Source organism: Pollachius pollachius (genome assembly GCF_949987615.1).
Source record: "Pollachius pollachius genome assembly, chromosome: 1".
NCBI lineage: Eukaryota > Metazoa > Chordata > Actinopteri > Gadiformes > Gadidae > Pollachius > Pollachius pollachius.
The window spans coordinates 7,615,361-7,633,505 of NC_136934.1; the positions used below are offsets into that span (position 1 = coordinate 7,615,361).

The 18,145-nt window shown below is 49.1% G+C and overlaps 1 protein-coding gene across 2 annotated transcripts in view; it reads right to left on the bottom strand.

Annotated features, from left to right (window-relative positions):
• Window positions 1–18,145, bottom strand: part of pip5k1bb (phosphatidylinositol-4-phosphate 5-kinase, type I, beta b) — a 30,527-nt gene that overhangs the window by 3,877 nt on the left and 8,505 nt on the right. For both annotated transcript variants that reach the window (XM_079744421.1, XM_079744420.1), the window contains exons 2-12: window positions 17,512–17,588; window positions 17,062–17,130; window positions 16,418–16,548; window positions 14,060–14,177; window positions 13,035–13,187; window positions 12,322–12,618; window positions 5,186–5,394; window positions 4,527–4,610; window positions 3,600–3,648; window positions 3,362–3,446; window positions 1,168–1,335 (exon numbers count right to left, since the gene is read on the bottom strand). In XM_079744421.1, coding sequence (XP_079600547.1) covers window positions 1,168–1,335; window positions 3,362–3,446; window positions 3,600–3,648; window positions 4,527–4,610; window positions 5,186–5,394; window positions 12,322–12,618; window positions 13,035–13,187; window positions 14,060–14,177; window positions 16,418–16,548; window positions 17,062–17,130 — 1,363 coding nt within the window. In that variant the 5' untranslated portion in view covers window positions 17,512–17,588. The remainder of the gene's footprint in view (window positions 1–1,167; window positions 1,336–3,361; window positions 3,447–3,599; window positions 3,649–4,526; window positions 4,611–5,185; window positions 5,395–12,321; window positions 12,619–13,034; window positions 13,188–14,059; window positions 14,178–16,417; window positions 16,549–17,061; window positions 17,131–17,511; window positions 17,589–18,145) is intronic.

Consider the following 18,145-nt stretch of genomic DNA (forward strand, 5'->3'; position numbering starts at 1 on the left):
CCACAGGGCAATGTCCTTGATACCTGGCACGAGGCATGACAACACCTCCTTGATTCCGCTTCATTAAACACAGCTAAAATATACCTACCCCAAACATTTTTTGGTCTGCAATCATTTTAAAGTGGTGGCTTTCCGCTCTTAATTCAGGGCTGTACTGATTGAAGCCAGCAGGTCTAAATTGCTTTGTTGTCCGTTACGTAATAGCTGACGGCAGCGTGGGCTGGGGTTGGCCTGGGCGAGGTGATAGTGACCCCACGCACGGCTCCTCCTTGTGCTTAGGGCACCGCTCCCTCCTCTCTTCCTCCTCCGGTGTTGAGCAACACCGACAACGTCATGTGACGCCTGACCTCTGTGCAGGCATATTGCCTTGGCCTGCCACTGTTGCTTTTTGCACACACGCACGAAGGCGCACACGCGCACACACACACACACACACAGTCACACACGATAAACACCAGTAAGGTCACGGCGTGTTATCGAGAAAGCGCGACGGAGGCGCAGCGCTGGTTACACTTAATAAGCATTTGCTTTCTTGCATAATTCCCCATTCATGCCCCCCCCCCCCCCCCCCTCCACACACACACACACACACACACACAGGGGACTATTATCCAGAGCTCTGCCTGTGCCTTTCTTTCCTCCCTGGTGTGGCCCCCAGTGGAAGCGGGGCCCTGCTAGGCCGATGACTCACAGGTTTACCACCAGCAGCCCCAGGCTTCCTGTTCCTGATCCACTCACAGAAGAAGGCCGCCGGTTGTCCAAGGTCCACGTCACACGTCACAAAGGGGCCGCGTGACGGGCCGGAGCTGCTGTACTGCAAAGGACCTTGGCTCGGGCCCCCGGCGCCAGCTCAGCCTGCTGTGGGGCGCTCCATCGCACCCCCCCGCCTTGCTGCGGTGGTCGACGGCAAGGTACCCCCGCCCCCGCCCCCCACCCCACCCCTCACCCCACCCCCCACCCCACCCCTCAGACACAGCGAGAGTGTGTGTTCTCTGCGTGACGTGTGTTACAGCCCGCCGGTGGGTAATGGGTGGCAGGGTGGGGACGGTGTGTGTGCGTGCGTGCGTGCCTGCCTGCCTGCCTGCCTGCCTGCCTGCCTGCGTGCGTGCGTGCGTGCGCGCGTACGTGCGCGCGTGCGTGTGTGTGTGGTGCGTCCAGTGCGCCCACCTTGTCCGTCCAGGCTGGCCAGGCTGCGGGCCCCCGCCAGCCTCTCTCCCCCCCGGTGGTCCCGCTCCTCCGGCTGCTCCTCGCCCTGCGACGACAGGATCTCCTGGGAGGAGGACTTGAGCGCCGGGATGGAGGAGCGCGTCCTCTTGGACGGGGAGAAACGTATGGCTGCACGGAGGGGGTGGGGGGGAGGAACAAACATCAGGATGGAGGCAGACGTTATACCGCCCTACCAACAACGTTAACGTCCTCCGTAATGTTAGAGTTACGGTTGGACGACGACGCAACGCAATGATCATGCAATCGCTTCGACGCAGTTGTGAACATGTTTTGGATCTGCGTCGGGTTTTAGTGAGTGGACCAATCACAGCCTTTGCATCTGCGTCGCCTCGACACAAGGTTACAATTTTTGGGATCCGCAAGGACGTAAGGGGTCCGTAGAGCTAGACTGGGTAGCGCCGCCCATTCTGCCGGCGACTTGAGTTCGCCTTGCAGATCGGTCTGGAGAAGAGCAATACATTTCTTTCTGCTTCCGATACGTTTTTGCGGGAGCTAATCACCAAGCTGGCTTTTCCCCCTGGCGCGCTATTGGCTGGTTTAACACAATGACGACAGGGAAGCAGCCAATCACGTACAGAGTCAGTTGAACTAGGCCCATTGATCGCGCCTCTTGTGCTGAAGAAAATTACGGCAGCTTCCCCAGACCAACGATTGAGCTTGGTCTGGCAATAGCCAGGCTACCGTGAAGCCCCTTGCGTTGCGTCAACGTCCAACCATAACTTTACCTTTAGGCTGGAGTTTGTCTGCGTTGTGCCCCTGTGTCGTGTTACTGAAGTTCACTTCTACCGCCTGTTACCATGGCGATGCAATACTACGCTGTTTTCACATGGCTTCCAGAGCGAGGATCCACTAAGAGGTTTAAAGTGGAAAAATGTGCTTATTTTGGTCGTCGGGAGGAAAATAAATAAAAGACGTCATGTCGAGCGAACCCATCGGGCAAGGGCGTAGGAACCGGGGGGGACGGAGGGGACATGTCCCCTCCAATATTGGAGACAGGCGCATTTGTCCCACCTAAAAATTATACCAGGGGGAGAAAAATATTTTATTTTATTTTGAAAGCGCAACACAGCCTCTTGTCACCGCTTCTTATTCTAAAAAATTGGATGATTGAGCGTGCAATTAAAGAATTGATTTGATATTTATCAGTTCATTACTGCCATTCAAAATGTGTTTTCCTTTACATTTACAAATGTATCTTTTTAGTAGAATAAAATATATTTGTGAATTTTTTAGTGTAGTTAATTTATGACATATTTCTGTATTTCAAACCATTAACGGATCTGTCAGGTTTCCGATATGTGTCCCCCCCAATGTTAAACTCATTCCTACGCCCCTGCCATCGGGGACAAGGCGGAATAGGAATACGAGGAACACGAAGAATACGGCAAATAAGAGGAATACGTGGAACACGATGATAACCATCCAACCACACAATCATCTGACCCTCCCCTCGTGTGACATGCCGGCGGCTCGTTGTGAACCATGTCCCTTTCCCCCCGAGAACGAGGAACAAGGTACATGGTTCACCACTCTCTCACGTTACACGAGTTCGATGCCGGCATGCGCTCTAGCGGCGAGCAAAGCGCTGCTCGTTTGTAGAACATCACAACACCCCGCCCCCCCCCCCCCCCCAACACTCCCTCCCCAGGCGTGAGTCAGCGGGTCTGGCTCTGTGTCTCCGGGAGTTCCAGCTAAGTCGTTCTAAGTGGCTTCTGCTTTTGTTTGTTTGTTTTTCGTCAGGGTTACTTTTTCCACGGTAAAGAGAAGCGATACAAGTGCCGAGTCGCGCCCAGCTGACTAAGATTAACAATTACACGCACCATTACCCCAGAGATCTTTAGGGATATGGATTATTACGTAACACACAGATTATTTTGTTTACCTCATAAATGATCCATTTTCCTGATATTAGGTTGGTGCTAGTGTGTTTTTGTGTTGTGTGAGCAAAGGCAGTCCCTAGTGCTACTGGGCTCAACCACACACATAGTCCCAATTTATAGTTCACATGAACGACATCACGTGACCAGACACCCAGGTCGTTTATTGTGCTGCTCAGGTCAACCTAAACGAGAATCCCTTTTGCTCCTCCCCTTTGAGTCGACTGACCTCGGGCCGGGTTGTAATGCTGACTTACTCTGCGTCTTCCGGAACACGCGCGTGCTCATGAACTTCATGAAGCGGTTGGCGTAGAAACCAGGCCGGTGCACCGAGACCGAGTCCTGGGGGGGAGAGAACGAGAGAGACAGAGAGAGAGAGACAGAGAGAGAGAGAGAGGACAGTTTAAACCATGGAGGGGTCTGTTGTGTGAATGAACAGCCCCGTTCATCATCATGTTCATCAGCAGATGTGTGAGTGAGCTCATGCCAACTTACGCCGTCGTAAACCAGCGCTTTCCACGAGTGCTCCAGCTTCTTGATGAACCTAGGGAGAAGAACCCTGTCGTGAAATCATCTGGAATTGTTTTAACAGCAGTGAACGCGAGGCCTAATGACATGACGCAGAGTTTGTGATTTGGATCAGAAATGAAGGGCTAATACAGTTCAATCAAGCCTACCTTGAGGTTATCACTTTAAATCTCTTTAACGTCAAGGATTTAAATGCAATCGTTGAGACCTTCGGATAATGTCATTGTTACTATTAATGAATGAAAAGCTGCTCTCTGTTTCACATTCATTCCATTCCTCTCTCGTTTCACTCTTAGTATTGACCACAAACATCTGTGACCAGAGAAGGCTTGTATAGACCACTGTGAGTTGTGTAATGTTGTTAATTCCCGCAAAAATTTAAGCCAGGGTCTTTGTTTTGGCATGTATACCCATCAAATAAGCCCTCGAGATACTTTTTTCATTGAAAATCTAGTTTAGAGTTTGCCCGGCGCAATGTTTGGCTTCCATGTTATTGGTAAGGGGCACCAAGAACGCTTCAAAATCTGCATTTTTCATCACTTATATTGATAAAAATAGCACCAAAACCTCGGCAGTAGCTTAGGGTCCCTGTCGGGAAATCAGGCACGACAGGGACCCTTTGCCAAAACAAAGACCCTGGGTTAAATTTTCGCCGGAATTACACTTTAAAAGAAAAAAGACTAGAATGTCCCTTGAAAAAGTGATTCAGTCACTCCACCTCACAGTCACTCCTCAGTCACTCGTATGATTATTCTCCGCGGGGTTACACAATTCTTTTCTCACAGTTCAGGTACACACAATGGATTTTGTTTTCATCACGTTAACTGAAAATGAGGCTTCCATAATGGTTTCCACAGTGTTCCTGCAGATGTCACGGTCTGTAAGCCGCCGTACCTGTATGACTGCAGAATATCGATTATGCCCAGGAATATAAGCAGCTTTTCGTCTTTGTGCGATTTCGCCGGGATTCCGCCCATCCTAGGAAAAAGGTTCAAAATAGACTGTGACGGAGAAGGAGTCATTGACACCAGCTGCGTGATTGCAGTCAGTCAAGACAAACATGCCAGTCATTGTCAGCTCCATACCCTGGATACCGTTGACATTGTGGCATTGTGCTTTCTCACGTCTGCGATTGTTTACTCTGACAGCTTTTAGAACAATTGCCCTGGTCTGCACGGGTGATTGAAAACAGAAACTGTGTTTGTATGAAGTGTAGCTATGGTTATAGATGGGAGGATTACTGTTAAGGCTGCTTCAGTCGCCCGCGTAGGCGAAAGGCACGCACGTGCCCCATTGTGTGTGTACGTGTGTATATGGGTGTTTGCATGCATGCGTGTGAGCGTGTGAATGTGTGTGTGTGTGTGTGTGTTTGAGTCTGTGTGTGCCTGCGTGTGTGTACACTAACGTGTGTGTGTGTACTGAGTCTGTGTCTGTGTGTCTCTCCTTCTTTCTGAGTGCGAGTCTGTGCGTGTGTCTGTCGTTCAGTGACCGTTTGTTGTCTTTTTGATGTGTGTGTGCGTCCATGTGTGCGTCCGTGTGGGAGCCCCACTCACGTGTGGTCCGTGGTGAGGGCCTCGGCCGCCTTGCCGTCCCCCTGGATGGACTCCAGGGCGGTGGAGTAGAGCACCCTCTGCACCACGGGCCGCCTGCCGTCCCCGCCCCCCAGGGCAGGCCCCGCCTCCCCGCCCTCCCTGTGCTGCTGGTCCAGCACGTGCACCCCCAGCAGCAGGCTGTAGTCCATGATCTTAAAGCTCTCCAGCACCTGGGAGGGGGGAGGGGGGGAGGGAGGGGGGAGGGGGAGGAGGGGGGAGGGGGGGAGGGAGGGAGGGGGAGGAGGGGGGAGGGGGGCGAGGAGGGGGGAGGGGGGGGAGGGGGGAGGAGAAGGGAGGGAGAAGAAGGGAAGGATAGGGAGGGAGAGGAGGAGAGAGGAGGAGGGGATGGGGGAGGAGGAGAGGAGGAGGGAGGGGAGAGGAGAGGAGGAGGGGGGAGGAGAGGGGAAGTGGAGGAGATGGGGGGAGTAGGAGAGAAGTAGGGGATAAGGGGATGGGGAGTAGGGAGAGGGGAGTAGATAGTGGAGGGTTGGAGGGGAGGGAGGGAAGAGAAGATGGAGGAGGAATGAAGAAGAGGGAGGTGGAGGAGGTTGGAGGAGAAGAGAGAAGGTAGCAGGAGGAGAGACATGGGGGTTATTAGGATGCATCAGGGGTCGTGCAGTGCTTTGCGTTACTCCTTGACTTCGGTGGGATTTAAGCTTCTCTGAACTCCTGGGATCAGCCCACATACTCTCCAGGAGTATTTCCATGTTGGCACTGGGGTACGTTACATTTGATCGGTTGCACATTGGGGATAAGAGGTGTTGGGTGTTATATAACCATATGCAAACGAAACACATGGTGTGTGTTTTGAATCCTGAGCTGTTTGCCAAGGCAGAGCACACTGAGGAGAGGGTTTTCTGGTGGCTGGTCGGTGTGTCACATGTGTTTCACCTTTAGCTCACCTGAAGGGCAACATTACACCACGTGCTGCTTTAGCCAAACAACTTTGGCGCCGCAAAGACTCAGAGAGACATACATCCTGGTCTGAAGGAGGGCTGAGCAAATCAACAAGGTGGGCCGTCGTCTCAGTTAGCCTAGTGTCACGCACTGACCCGAGGACTCTTTCACCCATTTTCCCAGGGTCCCTCTCTGACGCCATGTCTCCTTCACTTAGCGCACGGTCACATGACTACACTAGAGGGAGAAAGGAGGAGGTGGGGGGGCAGCATGCAAGGAATGGGTCCATGCTACTACTAGTGGTGGTGGGTTTCTGCAATGGCATTGAGTGTGCGTGCGTGCGTGCGTGCGTGTGTGCGTGTGCATGTACGTGTGTGTACGTGTGCGTGCGGTCAAACAAAACAGAGTTCCCCTCCTCTGCCGCTATACAATGCCGTGGTTCTTTGTTTTATGTAAACTAATTTAAATTCGACCTTAACCCATTAAATCCTTTGCCAACAATAGTGCTATTGTATGATATTTTGCCTGCTGCCATGGTTCTGTGTGTGTGTGTGTGCGTGAGGTAGAGAGAGAGAGAGAGAGAGAGAGAGAGAGAGAGAGAGAGCGAGCTTAACCAAACTCAATGAACTACTTGATGTGATTGTAATGGCAATACAAATATTTAATAACATATATTTTGTTCAAATTATTCCTGTTCCGCAGAGGCCTACAAATAAAGACTTATTTACAGCGTATTTTGATGTGTTTAATGTTCCCGGTGACCAACTCAAACACACTGACACACGCACAGGCCAGCAGTGTTTACCGTGGCTATATCTCCCTTCCCTCCCGTGCTTGCATTCGCACACACGGATATGATATGCACACACAGAATACACACACGTATGCACGCGCACACAGAAAACACACACACATACACACACAGGAGACCATACACACGGTAAACATAATGAGCGACTCAGAGCAACACTCAGGTCTTTGTTCCGGATATCAGATTTTTCCATATCGCTGATTTGCATCCCTTCTTCCCAACTCCCCCGCTCCATTCAATCAGCAGCCTCTTCGGACCGCCGCCAGACGCGCGGAGAGACAGCCCACAGAGGACCCTCACTATGGGCCACTATCCAGACAGAGCAGCGACCAGCCTCCCCGACCCAGCCATCACAACACAAAGGATCCAGCTGCACGCGTCAGCCCCACCCATCCCCTCCATGCCAGTGTACTATGAGGTCCCAGGACGTGACTTAAAGTAAGACTGGAGAATGGCTGTCTTTATGACGGAGTGCCTGAATACCGAAGCCTGACGCACTGACGCAGTCTGTCACTGCGGAGGCCCGGATCACAGGTGCAAATCTTTTTGTCTCTTAATAAACGTTCACAATATTGTTTGACGCAAGAGTGCAATGGGAACGCTCGCACGTACACAAACACACACAAACCCCCACAGACACACACACACAGAAGTGATGCTACTGAAGTGTTTGTAATCTAAGCCCACCAGTACCAGAGTCTGACTCCAAACAGAGTCACATGCCTACAGGCATGCCACTTTGATAGCAAAGGCTAATGAGAGCAAAGTCTATCAGATATAACCTATTTTTATGTCGCCTGGGGGCTTGTTGTTCTAAGGGTTCATGTTTGAGTATCGTTTAAGAGATTTAATTTTGAATACACTGTTTCCGTTGTGGGCCCAGTGAAGTGAGGGTGGTTGCTACTAAACGTGTCAGTGTCATCCCAAGACTGCATCGGGTTCAACTGTAACCTTAAAGGGCTACATATGTTGTTGTTGTTGTTGTTGTTGTTGTTGTTGTTGTTGTTGTTGTTGTTGTTGTCCATGCCTGCCCCATGTCCAACTTACTAGGAAAAGGCTTCTGCATGCCTCTTTAATTCAATATTTTATTTCATTATGGCTGTTCTTTCCCTTAAATGAAATCCAATAAAGCCATGAATTGTTTAAATGCTTGTCTTTAGGCTGCGCTTCAGCGTAAGTGCTGTGCTACTTCTTAAACAGGTAGAACGGAACTATCCTTCCTTCCATTACAATCATAGCTCGACCCTCCTTAACAGCCAGAACACAGCCTTAGCCCAACAGTCATTCATCCAATCAGAGGAGCTATGCAGCTCTGGAAGAACCATTATCTCCCTCTGTCACTCACCTGAGCGTATTAATAGACCCTTCTTTCGGCGTCAACAGCGGCAATGTGACGTTAAAGCGAGCACCTGACGAGTTAAACGCTAAAGTGATTTGTTAAATTCCCTTCAAGTGACACACATTACTGTAATGGTCCTAATGCTCCTGGAGTCGTTAGGTATTCTGGAACATCTGACCCTCAACGCCTATTGATTGTGATTGATTTTATTGTTGGTCAAGTGTACATTACTCTGTCCTGTCTTTTTTTATAGAACATACATTGATGAACGCGCCAAAGAACATTGTCTAACGTTGTGTGATGTTTATAATTATTGTGTATTTCATCCCTTATTGTCTGAGCCGAAGGGGCAGGCCCATGAATGACTTTGTAGCTGACTAATAGAACTTGAACTTGAGTCCAGTATAGCATCAGAATACCCATCCCTCTTCACAAGCTCTTCTGCGGGAGGCGATACCCCCCCCCCGTATCGCCCCCCCGCAGAAACTCCTGACTATCATCCTGTCAACCCCCCCCCGCCCCCACTCAGCCTACATCTCCTGTTTGTTGTTCTAGCAAACCTCTCTCTCTCTCTCTCTCTCTCTCTCTCTCTCTCTGTCCTCTCCGGGAGAGAGGGCTTCCAAGGGCTGCTGGCTCATGGAAACAGAGACAGGGGGTGAGAGAAATGAACAAGGACAGAGAACATAGGAGAGAGAGAGTGAGAAAGAACAGCAGAGGGAGAGATGAAAAGATATTGAGAATGCGTGTGACAGAAAGAGAGAGAGAGAGAGAGAGAGAGAGAGAGAGAGAGAGAGAGAGAGAGAGAGAGAGAGAGAGAGAGAGAGAGAGAGAGAGAGAGAGAGAGAACTTCTGCTTAGGGTGCACTTTGTGTTCCCGCTTGGGAGAAAGAGACAGGATGCTATGACAATAACAAACGAGCGAGAGTTTGGAGTCGCTAACAGACGCTAGCCCCAAACCATCTGACCTCAATATAACCCATCCCCTTCACCCTCCAACAGGCCTACAGGTATGTAGAGGTGCCAGTGGTGGAACTGCCTCCTCCTTCAACGTCCACCCCTGGACGTTAACCTTCACGCTGTCCGTCCAACTGTTAAGAGAAAACATTGACTCTTGAGGTATGTTCTCACGGAGTTCAGCCAATTTTGTCAGACTTTTCTGTTTTTTTCCACACGTTCCCTATCCCAAATCCCTCAACCTTCAAGTTCCCAAGCTCTTTCACAACCTGGTACTCTAAGTGTTATCATTTATATGCAGTGACGGCTGGTTTCAGCCCAATAGGCTAGAGCCTTTAAATTGCTTGGTAGAAAAGTTGCTTGGCCAAGCAAAAAATGAATCTTCAAAATATGAAAAAACTTCTGATGATGTCACCTTCCGATTGAGCGGGAGCACAGGCTCTTTCACTTCAAACTTTTGAACTTTAAAGGAAGCTGATGCTTGCCTTTACGGGCTCACTTGAGGAAATGCAACTATTGGGAAGCATTGAGAAAAGTGCAAATGCGGGAGAAGGTAAGATGGTGAAATGCTAGAAGTGAGTGAAGCCCAGTAGAGCAAGAGTGAAGCTTGTGCGTCATGAAACATGTAGGCAGTGTTAAAGCGCTGTGTTCTGCAACACAGTTCCTCCCCCCCCATGGATTAGGCAGAGTGTCCGCTGCAGAGAAGGATAGCCTGGAAAACAACTGTGAGGAGTTTTGCTTACAAGATACTAACACAAGGATGTCACAAAATAAGAATCATATAACCCGAGTCAAGGGCAAGAGAGGAACAAAATAAAGAAAAGAGATTTGCTGATGTATCAGAGCACTATTAATATAGTGATCTAGGGATGGGTCCACACACATGGGTCTACGACAACTAAAATCGCCGACAAATAGATTATCATTTTAGGATTTTTTGATCATATTCAGCCACCCAATGAAAACACCACTGGAACTTATGACAAACACGGGACTGCTGACTGTTCAGAGAGCAGCTCTGGTCGTAAACAGTGAGGTCACGACTTTCCTACCACCAGTGATGGAGTCTGCTTGCTTGCTAATATCTGATAGGTTGGCATGGCTCTGAAGGAACATAGTTTTCCTTCCTGGTCTCTCTCAGCCTTGACTTTGCTCTCTGACATTTGGAGCCACACATACACACATACACATGCACACATACAGACATGCATACAGACGCACAATCACCAACGCACACACACACACACACACACACACACATACACACACACAAAAACAGACACACACACGCACGCACGCGCATACATACGCTCACACACTCACACACACACAAAAACACACAGAGACACACACACACACATGGGCACACGCAAACACGCATGCGCGCACACACACGCGATACACACGCACGCACGCACATATGTACACACACACACACACACACACACACTGAATGCCGACAGTGATTGATTTGTGAGTGTGTATGTGTGAGTGTAGCTGTCTTATGGTCTAATTTCTGTCACGCGGAACGTACTGTATATATGAACCACATGCACATCCCTGATCTACACTAACCATCTCACGTCTGGTGTCTGGCTACTTTGTGGGACATTGGGCCAGAGCGACTCTCTTGAACATGGGCTTTGTGGGTAAACAAAACACCCAAACAGCATCATCCCTGTCATCCCTTCTGTCTCGCCCCGGTTAGTATACAAACATCATCCAGCACACAGGAATGTGGGAGGAATGCAACCTAAGCTAAGAAAGCATGGCAACCGAATCATACACAAACAGATGACTACCTCTCCAATCCGGTCTGCCAACGTTACACGTTACCATCACGAGTCTCACACACACAAACACAGACAGACAGACAGACAGACAGACGCGTGCGCATACGCACAAACATACATACGCACACATACAGACACGCATACACGCGCAGGTTACACGTCGGCCTGTTTGTATGTCCTTCATCACCGCTCGCATACACCAAGGTAAGTCTCTTCTTGCTATCTCCTAATCGGAGAAACCATCCTTCCTCTTTCTACTCGAGTTACCAAGAAATGTCTGCTTGTCTCGTGGAAGTAACTAAAACAATTGCGGTTTTGAGGTCTAACTTTAGAACCTGTTCGGACCAATTGTCTCTGTTTCTGTCCGTCCCTCTGTCTGTCTCGCTGTCTACCAGCTCATGGCGTAATGACACAGTGGTGTGTTTTATGAGCTGTCATGGCTGTCAAATACTGGAACACGGCAGCAGCAGCAGCACAGAGAGTTGTTAAAGGAACACACCGGGCAGAGACAGGCTCTGTCTGGAGACTCGTGACGGTGTCCACCACAGAGACAGAAAAAAGGACAACAAGAACAGAAAGGTTAACCCTTGGTGGTTAAAACTCTTCCTCAAACTCACGGAGCATGCTGGCTGTTCTAACCCAAGTATGTAATGGCACTCAGGCACAGGGAGAGAGAATTGGCTTCCACGTGATGGCTAAACCCTGTTATGTGACCGGGAGTCCTGAGGTTGGTCCTTTCCCATGGGTGGAGTTGCATCTTTTTTTAACCATGGTGTATTCCCCCCCCCCCCATGCCAAACACAACCCCTTGCCTCCCAGATGTCCTGGCACAGGCGGTGACCCCAGTGAGTGATGCCCGGGCCATCCCGTCATCAGAGGGTACCGAGGCCTGGGAATGTCCAGGGCCGGGCCTGAGAACCAATTGGGACCACTGTGTTCCAATGTGGTCTCAAGAATAAAGAAATAACCTCAACTAAATTCCTCCTTCCTGGTCGAGAGATGACGAGACCGTCTCATGACAGACTAATCAATGCATGACCTTGATGCTTCTCTGCTTTCACTCAGTCTCCGCCTGAGTGGAAGATAGAGAGAAATAAATACAGGGGGGGTGGGAGTGGAAAAGTACCGGGCGACAGGAAGTGAGCCTCTCGACGTTTGGTGAGCGTTTAACCAAGACCTTCGAAGGACGCCCGGTGAAGTCCACTCCACTCCTCCCTCTTGACCGGCCGGAGGGAGAGGAGTGGGAGACGAGAGCACCGGAGTTAATGATCGAGAGGGGGCTCTCGATCATTTGAGTGCCTTACCCGGCAATCCCTCTGGAGGGTCTTCATGAGATTGTTGTAGGTCTCTGTGTCAAAGTACAGGCCGTCCAGCATGTCCTGGAAGTCCAGGTCCTTGTAGGTGGGGTTGGCCTTCTCCCGCTCCTTCCTGGAGGCCCGCCTCTTGTAGGTCGAGCCCTTGAGGTCGTACATGTAGTTCATGTGCACCGAGCGAGGCAGCACGTTGTTCATCACCACCAGGCGGATGTTGATGCCGCCCGACTGGATGCAGTACAGGCCGTAGAACTTGGGCAGCAGCGTGCGCGGGTTCTGGTTCAGGTTCTGTGAGGGGGGAGGAGTGGAGGAAGGCGTGGGAAAACAGGATGGACGCGGTGAGAGTGGGATACAAGCCTAACGTCATGCTCCGCGATCACAGGTCTAGAGAGTTCAACTCTGAGCGACCCCGGGGAGGTTTGAGTTGACCGTCTGGATTTGCTCATGAACTACTGAACCCTGAAGTAGTGAGAGAACTATTGAATCAAAAAAGTTCCTCTCATTAAAATGACTCTCTCTAGAGAGTGAGAGTCCTGTAAAGGGGAAGTCTCAGGTTTTAGTTCCAAACCTGCAACTAGGGCACTTGTCACCCTGTACGAGTGTGATAAAAGCCTCGGTAAAGAAAGAAAAAAACCTGTGTAGCTTGTCAACATGCCAGCTGGCACCTCATTCGGCCCAGCCATCTCTCCCCCCCCCAGACTCACCATGTAGTACCCGGGCAGCAGTCTCTGCAGGAACTTGGCCTCCTTGTGTTGGACCGTTTTGATGATGAACTCGTCGTCGCTGGTCAGGTAGAAGAGCGAGCCGCTGGCCCCCGGGTTGGAGAGCTCGATCAGAGGCTCGTTCACCAGAGAGTACTGCGGAAAGGAGTCCCCAATATGGATGAGAGGACTGAGGACTTCACACTCACCACAAGCAAACAAAGGGGGATTTAAACCAGCTGTCCGCAGGCACAGGCTTGCGCGAAGTTGGCAAAACAACGTGGAAGCGATTCCAAATAAACAGTGTGTCCTGTGAGCCGTTTAAAACGAAATGTTTATTTACGTTTTCTTTTCTTCTTGACTGGTACAAAAAATAAAAAAGGAATATGTTGTTTTGGGTGGTCCGGTACAATTATATGTTTTTTTATGTGTGTTTGTGTGTGTGCGTGTGCGTGTGCGTGTGCGTGTGCGTGTGTGTGAGTGTGTATGCCTGTGTCAGTGAGTTCTCTCTATATTAAGAATTAGTATGCCGTGGTGTCTCCCTAAATGAAGGTATAATCATCTCAAGATCTCAAATCTCGCATGCATCCTCCCGACCCATCGGTCTTCGTCTCCCTGCCTGCTCCGTCCTCTCTCGCCGTCTGGAACTTCATTTGTCATCCCGGCCCAATCTAAACGTCAGCTGGTGGGCTTTTCTGAAGTCCTTTGGAGGTGCATGAATAAATGATAACGCCGAAACAAGATTCAACTCAATCAGCTTGTTGTGACAAAAAGCCAAGGGATCCTACATAGTTGCTGTTGCTCAGTATATGAATATACACCACACACACACACACCCACACAGAACACAAACACACACACGCAAAAAAGATGACCTTGTGAGCAAAGACGTCAGCAGAACTATTATTTTGACATTGCCCTTCTTCGCCCACTATCCACTTTACCTCCATCCTCCCATCCTGTCCCTTAATCTATCCTAACTCTTGCTGCGTCAGAGCCAACGCAGTGCATGTAAAGACGAGCCTTACCAGGTAGTCATCCGGCTTGATGCCAAACAGGTCCCTGAAGTAGCGGAAGGCCAGAGGCGCGTAGGTTTTGAAGCGGAAGTCGGGGTAGTGGTGGGCCGGTGTGAGGTTGCTGCCCTCGCTAGGGTTTCAGACACCAGGGGAAGCGGGACACAAGGAACACGGGTGGAGACGTTAGATGAGACATTCCCATTCCTAGCCCCAAGGACAAATGAAGGGCCATGATGACAACACAGGAGCTGGCATTGACTTTGTATTCGTGGCGGTTGAAACACAAGAGGTGGCCGCCATTCTCTCTCAGCCAGGCTCAAAGGGTCCTAATCGTCCAATCGTCATACTCTATTCACTGCTGTTGAGCGTCTCAGTGTGTGTGTGTGTGTGTGTGTGTGTGTGTGTGTGTGTGTGTGTGTGTGTGTGTGTGTGTGTGTGTGTGTGTGTGTGTGTGTGTGTGTGTGTGTGTGAAAGCGCCTAAAGTTATCTCTATCCAGGACGGGGGATAAAGGCGCGCTGCTGCTGGTGACAACCCGGCCCTGTATACAGTGTGGCCCCTGGAGACGGCAGAACGCTCTAATTACTGCCTCTGAACAATACCAACAGGAACACATGAGCTCAGATCTCCCGGGGCGGAGCGGAGCGACCGGCAACAGAAAGAAAAGGAAAAAAAATGAACAAAACTCGAATGTAACAATCCGATATCCGCAGAGGCTTGACATTCCCAGACAGGCCCTGCTCTCGAGCACAGTCGCCCTGTGCTTTCTCCCCCAGCAGCAGACTGACTGTATGTTCCTGTAAGGTGCACCACACTGTGGTAATTTTAGGTTGCGTGAGTCATGCTTTGAGGGCGCTGGTGATGTAACATCACATTTCAACCAAATCCTTTTTTTGGGCCTGTAAACCTACGGGAAATGGATTATTAGGCCTTTATTTGTTTCTAGGCCACAGCGAAGGTAGCTTACACTCTGAGGTGCGGGATGTTGTGTCCCGAACTAAAGAGGTATTGTCGTATTGTGCTAGTATTGTGTTCTGTAATGGGATACCGGCAATAGTCTGTCTGGGATGTGTAACACTATGCCTGTGATTACACTACTGGAATCAGACAGTTTAGCTTGGCAGAGGACGACGTGTTTGATTATCACAGACAGACAAACATTATGTTTCATCCGACCTGTGCAATCAGCATACAATTACGTGGTCACAGACAGAGAGTCATGTCGTCTGAACAAATGTATGGGTGTGTGTTTTGTAACATAGGATTATGTATTTATATACAGCATTGATTATTTTTGTCAGTGACAGAAATACATCAGCCTGTCTTTTGGGTTATTGCAGGGTAACTCTCTGGAATAGTAAATCCTTGAAACAGAGGACCTAATTCAAATTAACTTTGCATACTCATAGGTGAATTACTTCATCTCAACACCAAGCACTTCTGCTCCTGTTCCCCCCCCCCCTTCCTCGTTTGGTAGATTCCTGTCATCAGTGCTGATTAATGATTATGTCCACCTGTGCCCTGATGAGTTCCATCCCCCGGTTTCTGTCCCCTTGTCGTCTGTATTTTTGTGATCTGTGTTATCTATTCTTAGTAATGTGTTGTTACCCATTTTGAGCCTTGTTTTCTCCGTCCTGACACTCTTTACTAGACGTCACAATAAAATGTTGATTTATGTTTTGATGGTCGTTAAAGTATTGACGGGTGTTAAATTGAACACGCCATTGGTTAGTGTTGTCAGAGGCATGAGAGGACTTAAATCATAGCATATCTAAGTTATACTTAAAAGTATTTTTTATTAGAAAAACCTGGGGAACAAATACCTAGGAATGTAATTACATCTGCCCGGTTGTGAGTGGATTCAGTGCAGTGACTGAAATACAAGGTTGTTGCAGACATTATGACGGGGAGGGAAGACATATGGTTAAATGGCAACCCTCTTCACAGCCACGTGCGTCACAACCAAAATAAAATTGGCATACGTTGTGGAGTGGGAATAGTACGACTGTGCAGGCTAAGTTTTGCCCCTTTTATATGTATTTCTACAGCAGACGGTGACCCGTGGCAGCTTAAAGACAGCTCGCTGCCTCCTACACCTAATCCGTCTCTGAAAGGCAGCTCTGTGATTCACTGCCTCTGGACGTCCAACATCTTTGAGTTTATGTAACGCTTTCTTTTTAATATGCCGATAATGATCAGTACTTCAAAAAAACGTATGAAACCAGTGCATGGGTTCACGATTGGATGTAATAAGAGATACACACATGCATGCAATATATCTAAAACATAGTAAAATCAAGAACAATGTCGATGTACTTTCGATGTATATTCCGAAGAAAAGAAGCGTGGGCCGTTCCCCAAAAAGTGCAGACCTTGGAAGAAAGACGCTCTCCACCACATAGAAGTCTTGCATGAGGACATCTCTGTCGGGCTTGGAGGTCAGGTTGCCCACGGTGTAGCCAATGCCCAGCTGAATGGCCCCTTTCAGCGCTGACGACGTGGTCTGGAGGAAAGAGAGTGCAAGCAGAAAGGAAAACACTATTCACACCGTGTTTATGGACTTTTTATCCACTAGGGCTACGACCGTTACATAAATAGAGCTAGGCTAAGGACCCGGACAGGGGCAAGTGATTGCAACATGAGTGTACGAACAGCGTGAACTCTCTAATCTTAAGGGGGTTTTGCTGGATCCAGCAGTAGATGCTACTCCTTACAGTTGGGAAATGATGCTGTTTCTGGGAAACGCTGCTTTAATTTAAATGAAAACAGGATTTCGGCAGAAAAACACATCTGGCCGACTGGTTCCGGATAGCCCTGGAGCCGCAATCTCAGGGCATTTCCTCAGGCCTCCTATGACGCATGAGTCACAATCTTTAAGTCAACATTTGAGGACTTTTCTCTCAGGTTACATGCAGAGACAAATTTCATGCTAGTTCTGGGAGTCTAACAAGACACAAATAAAATCATGCTAAGAACAGTGTTACTCCCGATTTTTTGTTCCCGTTTTATCACTCACCTTCTTGTAGGTTTTCTCTCTGCTCGTGTTGGAAAACCCTCCCATCCCATTTTCCACGGTGGTCGACATCTGGTGGCGCAAAGAGGTGATGAAATGAGATCCAAGCCGACCGTGACAAGGTGAAGAGGAAGGGATGGAAAGCGTTAGTGAACCTGTGTTTTCACAACAGTGACGCGACACTTTCAGTTGGCCTTCCGCCTCATCAACACCACCAGGCAAATATGTTCCTCATAACTGCATTGTGAGAACGTTCTACAAAGACTTCGGTCTCATAGTCTATCATTAACTTGCTTTTGTAATGATCGCCACAATACTCAAAACAGGGAACAGTTACCAAACACGTCATTCCTTAAACCAAAGTATTTAGTGTTTTGTTATGTAGGACACAGTTTCAGCATATAAGAGAAGTGGGTTATTCAAATCGTTGGTAAACTGAATGGGTAAACTTACCGTGCTTAATGGCAAGCTTGGGGGGAGGAACCGAGATCAAGGCCACATAGTCTGGTCATCTGTCTGAGAGAACGGATCTGCAGGTGAGAAAAGGTAAAAAAAAAAATCAATCCAGAGCCACTTAACATCCACTCAGAAAGGTCGTGCTATTGCGCTGAATAACGAGTAAAGGCTTTTTTGTGAGGAGTCATATTCTACCGTGTTTATTGAAGCCAACTTGGCAGCAGTAGCCCCCACAAGACCACTGATTTCAAGTTTCCACGGTTCGTTTCGGTCTGACAGCAAAAGGCAATTTAGTCTGGTGGAAACTCCAAGATAATAATTAGGCCAGTGGTAAAAGACTTTCAAAACAATGGAATGGGATGTGCAGCAAACCCAGAGACAGAGAGACAGAGAGAGAGAGAGAGAGAGAGAGAGAGAGAGAGAGAGAGAGAGAGAGAGAGAGAGAGAGAGAGAGAGAGAGAGAGAGAGATGCATTGAGTGAATGCATGTGGTATTTGTGCGTATGTGTCCCATGACCTCACCTAGTATAACAGTGTGTGTGTGAGTACGAGCATGCATGCTAGTATACTGTGTGTGTCTAATGACTGCGGTGTCACAGTCCTCTCAGCCTTCAGGCAGAAACGGCGGATTC